Source organism: Sturnus vulgaris, chromosome 7, assembly GCF_052056855.1.
Source record: "Sturnus vulgaris isolate bStuVul1 chromosome 7, bStuVul1.hap1, whole genome shotgun sequence".
NCBI classification, from domain to species: domain Eukaryota; kingdom Metazoa; phylum Chordata; class Aves; order Passeriformes; family Sturnidae; genus Sturnus; species Sturnus vulgaris.
The window spans coordinates 23,244,881-23,261,850 of record NC_142249.1 but is presented as its reverse complement, the minus strand read 5'-3'; the positions used below and the strand labels follow the sequence as shown (position 1 = coordinate 23,261,850).

Genomic DNA, 16,970 nt, shown 5'->3' with positions numbered 1-16,970 from the left:
GCTCTAAAGCTTTCTAACAGTTCCTGTATGATGGTCTGGGAAATCCTTTATAACCATTTGGCTGTGTTCTGCACCAGTCACCAACCATATTACTCATCATAAGATCTAATTTCATGCTGTTTGGTTTAATTTTTCCCTTTTGGTTGCCAAATTTTGAATATACATCCAGCCTTATGTGACTCCCACTGGTGACATCTTCATTTAAAATACATAGTTACTCAGCTGCAGAGATGCCTGTAGTGTGAAGCTTTGGAAAGTTGGCTGTAATACATATTAACTAGTAAAATTACAGTAATTAATACATATTGTTGAGGAATATTCAAATCTCCCCCGTCTCTGTCAATGAGTATCAGAACTCAGACCCCATATATTTTCATATGTCATTCTGGTTCCCAAAACACATGTGGGTCTGCTTCCTAAAACACAAAATGGGAAAAATTGTAATAAGTGCAAAATAAGTGGCTGATATTTAACAAGGAGGTGTGGAAGTAAAAGGATCCACTAAATATTTTACATTTAAAATTGACATTAAAAGTATGGTAGTAAGCGGCAGAATCAAGCAATCAATTGTGGAACACTGAATTAAGGCTGTCTTCACATTCTAGAAATCACACATATGATTTGTAGCCACCTATATAAACAGCAGTTTGAGTGAATTGCCTGCCATCAGGCAGTACTGAGTAATCATCTCTTGCCCCTTCTAGTCAGTCCAGAGAGACAGGCACTTCTAGGGCACAAGTTGCCTCATCTTAAGGTAGATATCTGAAATAGGTCAGAAGAATTATCTTTTAAAGGACCTATTTTTCTCCAGAATATGAAAGGAGTTCAGATTGGCTTAGAGGCAGATGCCAATAGATACAGGCATCTGATGCCAGAGAAAGCAAACCCTACTTGTGGCATGGCCAATTCTCCAAGACAGCATACAGACCTTGCAGGAAGGACATAATTATCATCCTCCTTTTCCCCTTCCCACTAGCCACTTCTCCCGATCCCTGTGCAGCACCAACGAATCAAGGAAGTCTCCTCCAAAGCAAATCTCACTGCTTTTAAGAGCTCATCCATATTGTATACTACATCAGACAGTGAACACTGCATTACAGTATCTTTTGACAAATGCACCAAAACTAAAGCAGATCTCTATTCTATGCTGTCATTTCAGTCCTTCTTCCTACAGTAATAGGTGCTTTTTATTGGAGTGTTCATAAAAATTTTTAGGGAGTCCATATTGATACACATATGAATGAGTTATTGAATACATGTTTACACATACTTCACAAAGCTCTTGTCACGTTTATAAGCTCAGTTTCATATCTTTTTGTCCATCCTTCCAATTAATTCCAGTCCAGTTATCTCAGGTTTTTATTCCCTCTCTTGCCCAACCATCCCAAGCTTTTTTGCTTTCTCCTATCTCTGCTTGCTCCATTATACTGCCTCCCCTGCTTCCCTTTTCCTTGACTGTTCCCCAGTCTGGTCTCCTTTGATTTCAAATTGATCAACCTAGATTAATTTTTTTATCATAATAATCTACAAGCCTTTTGATTTTTTCATGTCTCTCCAACCAGCCTGCAGGACTACTGCAGCCAATTTTGAGACTGCTGCTTTATCCAGGCAGACAGTTCTTACACGTATCACTTCCCTGGAGGTTTCTTATTCTGCCAGTCTTCAGTCTGAGATATGTCTTCTTTTTTTCCTAAATGCCCCCTTTTCCTTCTATATTTCCTCCTGGGTTATTATGGGTTTTTTATTCTTTTTTCCCACTTTTCTGTTGTTGTTGTTGTTGTTTTTGTTTGGTGTCTTTAACCAATATACAGAATGATTTAGAACCAAAAGATAAAAGCATTCCCACTCCTGGGTCAGCAGAGTCCACAAAGACAGGCTTCATTTGAAGGAAAATTCCTTCAGATGGACAATGAAACATTACCAGAAAAATGCATTATCTCTGTAATTCACACCTTTAAATTTCTAGAGTGTTCTTTAAAATACATGCAACCTAATTTTTCAAGTATTATTGATATACCATTCCAAAAGTTCCAAATTCAGGATGTGACTTATTCATGCTTTGAACATTGGCAGCTATAAAATTTGAAGGGTAAATACATTTGTGTAGCCTTTTTCTTAGAAATAGTTTCATTTGAGTTGAAGCTTTCCTCCAAAAATTGGTCTGAGGCAAAAATGTAAAATTATAGCCCCAGCACTTCAAGATAGCATAACCAAGCAAGGGAGGAAGTAAAAAAAAAAAAAATAAAAGGAAAACTGGACAGGTCAATGTCAAGTATCTCCGTAGTAAACAGTACCATCAGCCCAATCTGCAATTAGCATGAGACATTACAACCTGTAACTAGTAGCTGGCTTGGACCCATCTGCACTCTGTCCCTAAGGATACAGTAAGAGCTGCTAACCATAAACCATCATAAGACTAAAAGAATATTTAAAAGCAAATATGGGACCTCATCTGTGACTTAACTTCTAGAATCACTGAAACCATTTTGTTTCTGGTTTATTTGTAGTGGCACTTTACTGAAACAAAGCCAACTCTTCCATTCCAGTGGCAAAAGGAATCTGGTGGGGACCACACATGAGAAAGTTGTGCTTTTTTATAGTTGTGCTTTTCTGTGTGTGTGATTCTATCTCCTTTAGAGACCTTGACATGTTTCCAGGTGCAGCTACATAGTAGGGGCATGAGTAGTGCTTATGAGGAAACATTTTGAGGCATCCTGCCCTTGAAGGTTTATATCCAGGGAGTTAATGCTTCTTTCAAGCTGCATTAACTCCTGCAGGATCCCCTTGGCAGCTGGTGCTGTGCAGCTGCAGGGAGCCTGTCAGCGTCAGTGCAGTTCCCAGGGGGGAAATTCTCATCTGTTATCCATGGAGATATTTGTTTCCCCCATGTGGGATGGTCCTCATGCTTTCTGTGCCTATTGTGTTTAGGGTTTGGAAGTTTCTCAAGAGGCAGTTGTGTTTGTCACTAGTCAGCTATCTATGCAAATGCAAGCCTATTTTAGAAAATGCTCCGTTTAGATCCAGGTTCTCTTTGTTTATTTTGCAAAATTACAAATTGGACGCGCACCCCCTCATGTCCTCTTAAAAATACCAAGTCAAAACTCAGGGGTTTTGGCATGTGGTGGATGAGGTTAATTTTTAATCAAAAATATACCAACAGCTTGAAATGAGTGGAGATGATGTATAAACGGTCCCAGCACCCCACTCCCCAGGCCCGTTTCTATGGTTTTACAGTCACCGTCTCCTATTTAAAAAAGCTCCACAACACACCCGCCCACCCGGAGCAGGGGAATTGGCTGGCTGCAGGCAGTAGGCAGCATGGCTGACTCTATCCAATACAGACGGTACACAAATTCAACTAAGGCAGTGATGGTGATCCCCCGGTTTCTTCCCGCCCTGATGGTAAACCCTGAATTTGGCTCCATCGCTGCTCGCTCAGCTCTTGGGACAGCGGGGAGCGATCTCGCCCGGCGGGGCTCCGCTGTCCCTCGCTGGTGGCTCTGAAGGGCGGGTTCTCTTCAGCAACCCCCTCCCTCCCCTTCTGCCTCCCCTGCCGTTCTCTGCCCTGAACACCTGCTCCTCCCCGCCCCTCCTGCTTCTCCCGCGTGGCCGGGCCGGCCGAAGCTGCCCGGGGCAGCTGTCCCTGCGGGGCAGGCCGTGTGTCAGGGCAGCCTTTGCGGAGTCCCCGAGGCCCGCGGGCGGCGGCGCTCCCCCTGCGCAGCGCGGTGCCGCAGCCGCCGGACGGTTGCTTGGCAACCTCCCCTGGGCGCCGCGCCATTGCGGAGCCCGGCACTCCCCGGCCGCCTCCCCAGCCGCCCTTTCACTCGCGCCTGTCGCTTCCAGCGACACCGGGCTGCCCGCCCGTCTTCCCTCCCGGGGACAACGGGGGGTGCCGAGGTTTGGGGCGGCGGTTCGGCTGCCGCACCTGCGGCGCCGGGCGGGCTGGGCGGTGGCGCCCGGCGGGCTCCGCCCTGCTCCCCCTGCCTCGCTCCCCCGCCTTGTCCCGCCTTCCTCGGCTCGCCGCAGCGCCCGCCCCGGCGGCCTGTGGGCGCTGCCAGGTTACAAGGAGCGGCTGGAAATGTTTTGCGTGGAAGTGGAAGCTGCTCGGAGCAGTTCATGGAGATGGAGTGCTTGGTCCGTGGCCCTTTGTCCCTGGCTCGAGGGAAGCTTCGCTTGGCATCCCTGTCCGAGCCTGACCTGGGCTTACGTAAGCGATAACTGAAGCACAGTCTTATTCATAGGTTGTGTTTGCAGCAGAAGACAGTAAGAGGCTATAAAAGTGGAATCCCAGAGTACTTCCCACAATAATTTGTCAGTAGATTCAGAATCATGTTCATCCAAAACTTCTATACAGATGTTCGGGGGGTGTTGGAATCTCCCATCTACCTGGTGCCTAGTATCTAGAAGGATATCAACTATATATGAATTTTCTGTAGCTGTGCTGTAGTTAAGATTAATTGGAGATTTCATTCTAAACATCTGTGCATAATGCCCATACTGGGAATGCTAAATTCTGAGTTCTGGTTTGTCAGGAAAGAAATCAGAGCATGTTTTATTAACAGCATAAGTAGTCAGCACATTCTCCTCTTCAGGCATCTGGAAATATCTAGCTCATCCCATACATATGGCACTTCTGTTATCATTACATCTTTGAACTGTATATTCACTCTCCCCACACAAACACACTAAAAATGGATATATCTCTAGCCTGACACTTACACAAGACTCTACTTGTGGGGACAGTTTCTCACGATGTGTATCAGGGCAAAGATTGATTTGAAGAAGAGCCCACTGCAGCTAGATAGCTGAAAGGCCATAATCACTTAATCAGCTTCATTGGGGATTTGGTGAATACTCTTACATCATCTTCCCACATTGCTGTTTGATTTGGAGACAGTATTTCTCTTTTTGTCAAGTGAAACTTGAACTGTTTTGAACCTTTCTTGGATTTAAATCAGCCTTGGTTTTTCCCTCTGTTCAAGGAGCACCGGAGGAGATCATTGCAGTCTGGCAGAATTTATCTCACTGTATTAAATAAAAAAGTTAAGAATGGTATTTTCATCAAGTGAAAAATCCAAATTGTCTAATACTAGAAGGAAGGATTTAAGGAACTCTTATCTGGAAAGACAAGTAGCTTTTTTGTTCGTGCACTGACATTTGATTGAAAACCAGAAATTGTTCAAAGGCCATTTCTGATAAAAGACGAAGATTGATTAACAAATGCAAGTCATTGCCAATTATTGTTTAACAGTAAGTAAAGATAACAACTGATTTTTACTAATGTGTTTTTCATACTCCTTTGGAGTACATCTTGCCAGAAACCTATGGGTACCTATGGGTAGTTTCCTGAAATAAGTTTTAAAGTAAGAAAAGTGATTTGAAGGACCCCCGAACTTTCCCAATATGGATCTTTGTACATCTGTTTTCACATTGTATGATCTTTGCTGCACATTTTTCTTAAAACACTGTCCTGATGTCCATGTTGAAAGGAAACAGGTGATCCTGTTCACCTTCTGATCTTGGAAGAGTAATCCTGAGGCTGCTGTAACTGAATGGTAGCCTAATTTGATCCTTAGATTTGCTAGCATTTAGGCATTTTAATAACCCTTTTTATTCTACTTGTGCTGGGTTCTACACCAGGTACAGGATCTGTGCCAGTATTTGTTGACTAGAGTTACTAGAGTTTTGTTCTGCTCCATTGTTCAAGCTCTTGAGATCAATTTGTTCATATTCTGGTGCCTTAAGCCTTTTGAGCTTAAGTGGAGCACTACAATTTGAAAGACTAAAGGTAGTCAGCTATAGTCCTTTTCACTCTAAAGTGAGAGGACATCTTGAGGCATTAAGACTCCTAATTTCTTTTCTTAAGTGTGATGGATCAGCTCTTTGATCTTTCTGAAATCTGTCCAGTTATTTAAAGTTTTCAGCCAGACTAGTGAGCTGATCTGGTTAAAATGCAGAGATGCAAAGATGCTTAGGCCAACAAAGTGGGAAATGAGCAGGGTAAGAGTGGGTGGAAAACGTGGCTGTCCTTTCTAACAGACATATCTCATACTGGCTTAAGGTTTCAAGTAACTGCATTTTTCAAAGGTGACTTGCTAGTTATATATCCATCTAAAATATTGGAAAATGTGTAGGAAGCTGTATTTTTATATAGCTCTTCTAAGAGCCATTTGGAAAGATTTGTTTTGCAGGAACACCTACTGTTCAAAGTGCAAAATTCAGTACATCGATACTGTAGGAAGGGACCTCTGTCTCAGCTGTGGCTACTGAACAGACAGTGTAGCACTGTACGAAACATACAAACCTCAAGCACGGGAAAACTGATGTTTATTTGCTGCCTAATTTCAGCAGTGGAGCACTAAAAGCATAAATCTTAGCAGAGATACTGTACCAGCTCTAAACCTTCCACCTTCCAACAGGGCAAGCCCATGTTACGCAATCTTCCATGCAGTTCCGTGCAGTGCTGACAGATTCCTTGAGGCCTGAGGACAAACATAACAGATAAAGCAGCACAAAACAACGACAAACCTACACTTATTAAACTTATTAAAACCCTAAAACAGTGAAGGCCTGTTACAAGTTTCTTGATTCTCATCCTGATCAGTTTGCTGTAAAACTCACACTCACCACTGATCTTTTTCTTCCAAGGTCTAGCTTTTCTTAAAATCCGTGAAAGATTGTCATATATCTACTCTGTTAATTCCGTTTTTTCACTGGTAAAATGTTTTCCTAACAAACCCTCTTGCTGCAGTTTAACGCCACAACCTGTGGCATGTGTTATCTTCATGCTAGATAGAAAACAAATTCCTTTGCTTCCTTAGAAGAGCTTTTTGGACATATAAAGACAGTCATGTCTTCAATTGATCTTTTCAATCTAAAATTAAGGTAGAAAGAGCTCAAATCCTACATCTCCTTGGATGCTTTCAAGTGTAGGATCTCTTGGATCCTACATTTCCTTGGATGTTTGATTTCTGTGATCTGAATTCTTTCCATATTGTCTAAGTATAAAATGTAGAACTTATATATCTTGAATTGCATCACTTTTTGAGCCCATTTTGTTGTTTGTTAAGACATTTTAAATTCTAATACTATCCTCCTGTTTACTTGTAGCCCTCCCAATTTCATGTCATCTCAAAGCTAGCAAATATGTTTTTCAGTCACCTAGATAGTAAGTATTGTAAGTATCATGGGGGAAGAGGTGACAGGAATTCTTCAGATTCAATGTATTTGATTTAACGGATACTATTTACAAGAAGAAAAAGCTCCACTTAGGTCTCTTTTGCTCTTTTAATTAAAATACTATTTCATTTTAGAGCATAAACTTAATGGCTGTTTATGTTTTAAGATTGAGGGTCTTAGAGTAATATTCACATATTTTCCAAACTGCAGCAAGTATCACATTAACCTACACTTTGGTCGAAGTTGCTTGCCACTGTTTTAGTTTTGGGACAGATTTTATTTAAATTTTAATTTATTGTTTCAGCAAAGAAATGGAAGTATGCCAATGTAATTTGCTCCTATCACAAAGTTGTAAGGCATTGTCAAAGACTGAGCAAGCTATTATACAGAAAGGACTAGATGAGCTTGATGACTGGTGTTACTGAAACAAGATGAAATTCAGAACTATAAATGAAAAGTCATGCAATTAGGAACAATCTAATATAGTACAGGGACACACAGCTGGAGAGTAAAACGACCAGAGAACCACAGAGAATGATGGCTAGTTGCCAGTTGTGCATTTTAATGCTTTGCTTTGCCATTGAGCAAAGGCAGTTTTTACACATTTCTGAGGAAAAACTGGTTATCTATTTTTCTTCTAATTTTATTAATCAGGATTGTCTGTAAATGAGGGCTCCTAGGATGTGAGGAAAAGATTTGGAGGTTTCTCTTGGCTCTGTCCTATCAAAAATCATTCACCCTAATGTAGAGTTTCTTTACATTTGACACTAAACACTTCTTCATCTCTACCCTCTCTGTGGGCCTTGTGTTTTCCCAGATGATTAAATGATAAGGTCCACTTCAAGCTTTCACACATGCCACAGTAGAGGGAAGATGGATACCATCAGTGATAAAATTGTTCATAAAATGTTCCCGTGTCTGTAGGTGGGAAGCTAGACAGCAGTTGGAATGACTTATTACCAGAACTGCCATTCTTATTTCATGTTTATGTTTTAGGTAAGTTTTTACATGTTCACACAATAGTTCTTAAACATAGGCTATGTTGGATTGGGTTTTCATTGATACTAGCTATTTGATTTAATAATTTTCCCTTTCTAGCTAATACTTTAATCTGTTATATTTATTAGAGCTATCTGTAGTGTCTAATATATTTTAAGGATTGTTACAAGCTTCTCTAGATGTATTACTGTAGTCTCCTTTTTAGAAGTATATATGTCTTTTAGACTGCAAAGCTGATATTGCATTTCCTGTCCAGTCTGTCTCTCTAAAATACTTCTTCATTTTCCTCACAGTCTAGTAAGACTGTAGACCCAAGCCTCTAAGGCAATGGGATACAATGTCCACTGGCTATTTCCTTTTTATCTTCTGTTTTCACTGTTCTTCCTAACACTGTGCATGTAGATTGTATAGCACTGGTGGAAATCAAAATGAGATCTCTGGTAATTTCAGACCCTTACAATAAGGAACAAATAATCAGACACTTTAACTTAATATACTGTTAATGGAAGAATGAAGCTTCTTTTCCACATTGTGTGAATTAGCCCAGCTTTTCAGGTACATAATTTACTGTAACTTTCATACATAAGCAGTTGCCTATCCATACAAATAAATAATCAAAATGCTTTTGTAGTTAGAAGTTCCTCTACTCCTCCTGTGGATCTGTGCTGTCTCACAATCCTCTTATTTTGAGACTTCGGAACAGCCCCAAGTAAACCATAGTCCTAATTAGAGCCAGCCAGAAGTTTTCATCCAAAGCTTCTTAACCAAAAAAATTGGTTACATGAAACCATGTGTTTGTAGGCTTTTTGTTGATTTCTTTGAATCATCTGTGAAAATAGAAAACCCTATTGAATGAAACACTTTTCTAAAAAGGCTTTTAACATTATTGTGTAATTTTTAAATGAATCAAAACAAAATCAGTACTTTTGATGTGGTTCAATTATAGTTCTCATTTGGCACATTTTTTTCTTGCTTGCTGAAAATATTAAAAACCTTACTTTGACCAAGTCAAACTCTTCATTCTCTCACCACAATTACAAAAGGAAAAAATTATCAATGTTTTCCTCCCCTCTTTTCTGTCTGTTTTTCAAAGCCAGTGACATTTCTTCAGCCACTCGATTAATTCCCTCTCTAACAGCTCTCACTTTAGACAGACCTTTTGCTTTTTATTACTTTCCACACCTTTTTTTTTTGTCCTCTTCGTGGCTGAGGGAAAGGAGACAGCAGAGAGAAAATGACTGCCAGAAGATCTGAACATATAGATACAGCAATGTGTCTTTCTTGAAAAGTTTGGAAGAGATTTGTATATGTGTGAAAGAAGGAGTGAAGGGCAGAAGGTTGATGGTGAGGTAGGAGGGAGATAAAAAGGTTTTATTGGTGCAGCGGGAGGAAAAAGTATGAAAATTGGTGAGCATGGAAAATACAGAGAAAGCAGAAGAGTGGAAAGAAGTAGGATGGTGTTCTGGTGGAGTGGTGCCCGAAGGGGGTGTTTTACTGATTTGCCACAGAGAGTGGCTTACAGTGCTCCCAATCACCTGCTGCAGCAGGGAGCAAGAATAGATGACTTCTGTACAGGAACTTGCTGCTGCAGTGAGCACTCAGAAGTGCCCTCCTTCCCTCCCATTGCTGGCCAATCCCCATTTAGAAAGAATGCACAGCAAACATATTAAATACATTTATTTTAGAATATTTACACAACCTATAGCTTAAAATAATCCAGACTGCTGATAATACAGTTTTAGCAATTGCTTAGGTTGTACTCTGCCTCCATTTTTTGATTTTTCTTTCTTTTCTATCCCTCCTACTTTCTTTCTATCTCAAGTTCACAGTTTTAACAGCTATGGTCACATCAGCAGTAGCTGCTATGTATTCAAAAGAATTTTTGAGAATCTTGAGACTTGACTGGTTATATAAAATCACATATTTTAGTCCAAGAGTCTCTGTTTAAGCAAGTGTTCAAGCATGATGCAAAAATTCTTTACCATTTCTGAGAATAATTTATGAGTATATATCAGTACCATCTACTGGCAATAAGAGTTACAGCACTTAGTAGGCTCGCACAGGAAATGCCAGACTTTACTTCAATAACCAGGATCCTTCAGCAGGAAGTTAGGTGTGGTCTGTAAAAGGAGAATTTAAAAAAAAAAAAAAAAAAAAAAAAAAAAAAAAAAAAAAAAAAAAAAAGGAGAAGCATGATGGAATTTTAACTGCAGTCTTCCCTGGTGCCATTTCAAACCCACATAACTGCAAGATTCTTCACTGGTAATGAATTTTTAATTGTTTCCTGCAGTATTAAAACAGAATTATGCTTTTTCTTTTTCCTCCTGTAACTAGAAATAAAACCTAACAGGATTCTGCTGCAGGACCACTTTCATTTTCCTAATGAACCCTTCTGCTGCTGGTAGTCAGTGTAGCTTTGGTACAGACCGTCCATGACAGAATGCACCAGGTGCATTTGCCTGCAGTGGAAGAGCATGCTCACAGGGAGACCTGCAGGAGTTGGGATGTGTGTGGATTGTGTAGGTGTAAGTGGCTGTGTGCATATGGTTGAAAAGGAGGAGAAAGCATCGTGTTGCAGCTTATTTAACAGCCTTCAAAAATATTGGTTTGTTGCAGCTGTGCTGGAGTATGTGTGCTAAGCGAGACAGTAGAATAGGATCAGGCTGATTGTATTCAAACTGTTGTATCATTTTTATCTGATAATTGTTTCTGGGTATATTGTCGAACTCAGAATTCGTTACTTTATTGCACTTCCTATATTTTTAATGTGCTTATTCCGAAGGACGCTTGAGAAAAATTCTTGTAGGCTACAGCAGATATCCTGTTTGCGATTTCAGATCAAAGTATTTGCATTGGGAATATTTTCCACTTGTTCTTTTAAACTGAACTGCCTGGAGACATGCTCTTGCTAATGAAATTTGTGAAATATATATACAATTGATATGATATGAGACATAAAAGATCTAAGTGCAGTATGTAATAATTAAAAATCGGTTTTTTTTAATTCAGCAATTCTTCCAGTGCACAGTGTGTTGCCAGGCAGGGGATCTGAATCCAGGTGCTTATGCCTGAACCTTGTTTCCTGAGCTGGCAATTCGGCAAAGGCAGCATATTTGTACTCAAAGAGAAGGAGCATCTTGTGCTGCTTTCAACTGATCCTTCTGGCCTTACGTGGCAATAGAGGATTCTAAGAGTCATTTCAGGTCCATAGAGCTAGAGAGAGGACTGGTCCAAAATGCAGCTTTCAGGATTATAAAGAGCTACATTTTCTGGAGTCTCACCCCTCAACACTGAACCAAATACTTCAGAACTGTTGATTCCTTACACTTAGTGGAAAATATCTCCTACTTTATTCATAGGAATGGATAACATTACCCTTGATAAAGGCAAAAGATGTTATTGTATTGCATGAGACTTTTATCAACCTGTAGAATTGACAATCTATTGATTGCAAGCACTAAGTGAATATTAAACTAAATGTTTTAAGAGTTGATACCTCTGAGACAACTCTAAGAGGCAAGCTCAAAGGAAGATGGTTTGTCTTGAAATAAAAACAAATTTAAAAATTCATTTCACTGCAACCTCCTCTTGGATGATAATTACTGAATTTAACAAGGTGCCCCACACAAAATTCTGTGATGGTATATTACTTTACATTGTTTGTAGCTGTGCTGCTCTAAATTTTTTCTGTGGTTTTTTTTTATTTTTATATTTTTAGCACTTTTTTATGAGAGAGGCTGAACAGTAATTAAGAGGTGCAGGATGAAAAGATGGCACAATCAGTGCTGGTACCACCAGGACCCGACAGCTTCCGCTATTTCACAAGAGAATCACTTGCAGCTATTGAACAGCGTATCAATGAAGAAAAAGCTAAAAAATCCAAACAAGAACGCAAAGATGATGATGATGAAGATGGCCCGAAGCCAAACAGTGACTTGGAGGCAGGAAAGACACTGCCATTTATTTACGGCGACATACCTCCAGGAATGGTGTCCGAGCCCTTGGAAGACCTGGACCCATATTATATCAATAAAAAAGTGAGTTTGTTGTATGTTTCTATCAGACTTTAAGAAGAATAAATAACAAAGAACCCTTCAAAGACGTAGTATTTCTATTATTTTTGACCCAGAGTGTTCCATATAATATTCCCTCAACAGCTGATGTGATTGGCAGAAATCTCCACTCTAAGAACAGAAATTAGCCATGCAAGTTTATGGGACCTTACAGATCAGTAGAGATGCACTTAAATTTTTTTGTTATAAACCTGACATTTTATTAAAACCTGTAACTTTTAGTGTTTTACACACAGGAGAATTGAATTAGCAGCACAGGCGTTATCTTTAGAATAATTACTAATTGCTGTATTATAGTTGTGAAAGGAGCAGGTCTTCAATATGAAATTCATCTCAAAGGAAGCTACACATCTTTCTAGATTTCTTCACTGCTGTGAAAAGTTTAGGTTGCATTCTCTTGTCACTGGGAAGGATAGGGAAGTATGTAAAGGTAATTTCTCAGGATATGATGATCATCCTGATCCTTATTTACTCTGTAGAGGCATCATATCTCCAATTTAGTGTGGATGAAAAAGAAATTATTATCCTGTTCTATTTTGTTCTATGATTGTTTTCAAAGAGGAGGTGTTTAAAAGAGGGACATAAATAAAGAGGAGGTAGAAATTGCACTTGGAGTGTTGACAGAATGTTACATAATTAAAAAAATATTTTTATGGAGATGTTAATAAAAAAAAAAAAGAAATCCACATATTTGCCTTTTTTTTTTAAAGTAACAACAACTGCTGTGGCCAGCACAAAAGTGTTGAACTTTAGACTAGTGTCCAGATGGCCCTGGGTTTCCTCCAGATTTTCAGTCCCTTTGATTTTGGCATCATATGTATTGCAGTCTCATTATTCTACTAGTAAAGAAGAAATTATCTTTTTTTCTGTTTTCATAATTTTTTTCTCCTGCTTTCTTTTCTTTCCTGTGGAAACTAACTAGCTAACAAAAACAAGTGAATTAAAAAACAAAACCCATGAAAGTGAAGAAACTGCTTCAAAGAAAAATGAAGAAAAACTCCAAGAATGGTTATGATTCAAACTCAGACTAAGAGAAAAAATGCAAATGAAGATATTTCCAGCAGGAATTAGGGGTATGCCTCATCAGCAAAATGTTGAAACAATAGCAATATAGGCATACCATGAAGAACTAAGCAGACAGCTCAAAAAAAATCAGTTGTGCCTTAAGTGTTCATTGCAGAATTTCTAAAACTGAGTTCATCTATGGAGAATCATGAGTTAAATTTGAAAACAAGGTTTTCAATTAATTATCGTGTTTTGCTCCCTTTACTCAAGTGATTTATCCTGTTCAAGTCTGGAAGGTAAATAGAATTTGGGTCAAAATACTGATTCCTGTCTTTAATTCTTTCTGCATTATGTAGTAGTAAAAATCTAAATTCAATGCCAGAAATCCTAAAGTTAGAGCATGTATCATCATGCTTTGGAAACTAGAAGAGTAGTTGTGCAATTAAGTTTGGATGTGAAGTAAAATCCTGCTGAATTGTTTGTTCCTGACTGAGAAATGCATAGCAGTTGTCATGATCTTTTCCAAAAGCATTGTGGTTTCCAGTAGAAGCAGGACTTCAAGCTGGATGTAGCAATCATAATTTCTCCTATTGTTTTTCTTACTATTCTTTGCATATTTTTGAACATCATTTTTTGGGTCAGGCTCCATTTTAATTTTTAATGTAACTTGGTGAGTCAGCATAACACAAATACTACTTCATCAGAGGTTTTGTCAGAGTAAAGGGAACAGAAAACACAGAACTCTGATTATTAGAAGCCCTGTTTTCATTAACTCCAGGACTAATAGTAAGAGTTGAAAAATCTTCATAGTAAAGAGCATGCTACAGACTCCTGTACAAGAAAGATCAAAGTGCAGCTTGAGAATCACTAAGTATGGGAGAATGCAAACATGTTAAGTTTGGAAGCACTGATTTTTATAATTTATAATTTATAATTTTAGGCAGGGAGAGGCACTGTGGTTTCAGCTGCTCTATTTGCCACACCTGCTCAGAAAGTAGAGCGTAATCTTGACAAATGCTGCCCTCTGACTGCAGTTGAGGCAGGATCATGGCTGCTGGCAGTGTTCCAGGTCTGCATGGCTTATGTGCCCCTTGGGCTTCCTAGGACTGCCACAATGCTGTCTAGATCCACTTCCTTTCAAAAAGCATGAACTTTCATCCATGTGTAGAAAGCAGAGATGATGGAAATAGACAGGACTTTCCCCAGATGTGTGGGAATCAACATATTTTTTACAAAAACCTTACAGGTTTTATTCTTTATTTCTTGAATTTTAAAATCACTCTTACATTTAGAAATGCTTTTTTAAATGTTGCTAATATACATGAGTCATTGCTGAAACTGTAGAGATAGTGAAAATATATGGATACAGTGAATAGAGTGAATTCTGTATTAGGTAAAGTGTGACAAGGAAAATAAATTTGAAGGTACAGAAGTATCACAAGCAATAGTTGAAAAGGAGAGTAATATATCACTCTCAGAGTACAGAAAAAATTGAGTACATTAGTGTTATATTCAAAAATGGTTATTGGACACTCTTAATTTCCATATTTTCATGATCACTGGAAACTTAGATCACTTTGAGTTACTTCTGTCTTACTACTTTGATTTGATAATTTATGCTGGTTATTTGATTTAGGGATTGAAGTTGAAGTTTTAATGGCTCTCATTTTGGTTGCAGTTACACACCTCAGTGTATACATCATACTGTACAAAAAGTAAATACTAATTCTCCAAATATTACCTACGCTACTTTTATACTTGTCTCTGTTTACTAGCTAGAATTATCAGGATTACTTATGATTTCTAAATAGATGCATTCAAGTGTTCATTTAATTGTATTTATCTGGCTGGACGCTACAGTGTGTGAATTGGACAAGGGGATTGTGTCAATGAAAAAAGAGCATATTGACCAAGTATGATTAATGATGAAATGAAAATGATTCAGGGTTTGTAACTTGGTATCTTCTAAATGCTATGTTTCATTCTCTTTTTCTCTTTCCAGACCTTTATAGTATTGAATAAAGGAAAGGCAATATTCCGATTCAGTGCCACTTCTGCCCTGTATATGCTAACTCCTTTCAATCCTCTTAGAAAAATAGCTATTAAGATTTTGGTACATTCATATCCTTTTCAAGTGGTTAGTCTAAACAGTAATGAGTGAGATGTTACTTAGTATTTAAATCAGTCTCTGGCACATGTTCCAGGATCAATATGATCTGTAGTGCTTTGTCCCTCTTCTCTCTACTATTTCTGTCTTCTGTTCTTTTTCTCATCCTCCTTTTACATTTCTGTTCATTGCTGGATCCTAATATAGTAATACCGGGAATCAGACAACCAGTCATCGTCCTTTACAATTTCTGTGTCTTTTTTCTTCCCCCACATAATTTTTCCTTCCCTCCTATTTTTTTCTGCAATCATCACATCTTTTTTTTCATCTTTTCCCCTCTTCAACATTTTTTCATAACCTGTAGATATATTGCTCAGAATACTTTCAGTTCCTCCCTAACACTGTGTATTAAAATCAAATCTTTGATCCCAGGTCTGTACTTGCATGAGTATTTAGTGAAAATATGGTTTCATTATTCCTTTTAATTTTCTGATTCAGCTAATGCTTACAGAAAGATAAATTCATGAAACAGCTTAGGTTTCTTGTTTTGTTATACATTCTCACTCCTGTATGTATCCCACCTGTCTGTTTTATTTCTTGGATCATTATTGCATTATACACTTGTAAGCCTATTGATGTTTTAATTTCAGTCTTCAAGAAGGTAATGAGATTTCTACATTGCAGGTAGAGATTTTAAAAGCTAAATTATTATAATTACTTAACTATTATTTTGTCTTTTTCAGGGTTTTAATAGCTGACTGCAGTAGGCATCCCACTGGTCTGATCCCAAATACCAATATGTGCAATGAGGGCATTGACTTTAGAAAGCCAGCTTACTTAATAAGGAACTGATATAAATGTTTGAACATTTGTATTTACAGAAGTCTGACATAAGCACACTGAAAGTAGTTCTGTGTTAGCATTGCATATAGGGATCCTAAGATTATGTAGACTAAACATTTTTTCAGGGCTTTTTTCAGTCTTGGTATACTGGAAGACTGATAATTACAGCAGTTGGTACGTGTTATCAATGTCTAGCCTACAAATGACTTCCAAAACTATCATAATACTTCATAGCCTGTTTTCATTTTCTTGCTACAGGTGGCACTACAAATAATTATTTTTCAATTATATGACACTCTTTACCATATTCTGGAGCATTATTGAGTTATGGGGAATAATTGAAGATTGTGGGACTGAGGTGGTGGTGAAGAGCTAGTCACCAAAGTCAGAATCCTAAAACACATTGTTTAAATTTATGGTAATATATGTCATAGTTATTTTTCCACTAACGAAAGCGTAGTGAGGATTTGCAACTCTAAGTGGACATTTCTTCAAAAAGGATTTTGAAGGCCTATGTAAAGTACAGGCTGGTGAAACACTTGTAACATGTGGTTTTAATGTTTCAAAATATATATTTATTTCTCCTTTGCTCTGTTCATATTTGACTTACATAAAGAGAAGCTAAGTTCTCAGTAAGGGATTTTAAATATATTCATTGCACATAAAACCCAAAGAATTGTTGAATGTAATGCCACAGTTTTTTCACAGCTCAGAAGGTAGGGGTATCATTATCACTTGAAGGCTTTTTTATTAACATAGACATG

The 16,970-nt window shown here is 38.4% G+C and overlaps 1 protein-coding gene across 5 annotated transcripts in view; it reads left to right on the top strand.

The window, feature by feature from the left end:
- Window positions 1-16,970, top strand: part of LOC106855874 (sodium channel protein type 2 subunit alpha) — a 75,429-nt gene that overhangs the window by 8,295 nt on the left and 50,164 nt on the right. For 4 of the 5 annotated variants that reach the window (XM_088168121.1, XM_088168118.1, XM_088168120.1 and 1 more), the window contains exons 2-3: window positions 11,897-12,215; window positions 15,259-15,379. In XM_088168121.1, coding sequence (XP_088024247.1) covers window positions 11,949-12,215; window positions 15,259-15,379 — 388 coding nt within the window. In that variant the 5' untranslated portion in view covers window positions 11,897-11,948. Of the gene's footprint in view, window positions 1-10,360; window positions 10,441-11,896; window positions 12,216-15,258; window positions 15,380-16,970 lie in introns of those variants that run through there. The other variant, XM_088168119.1, reaches the window with a different exon arrangement.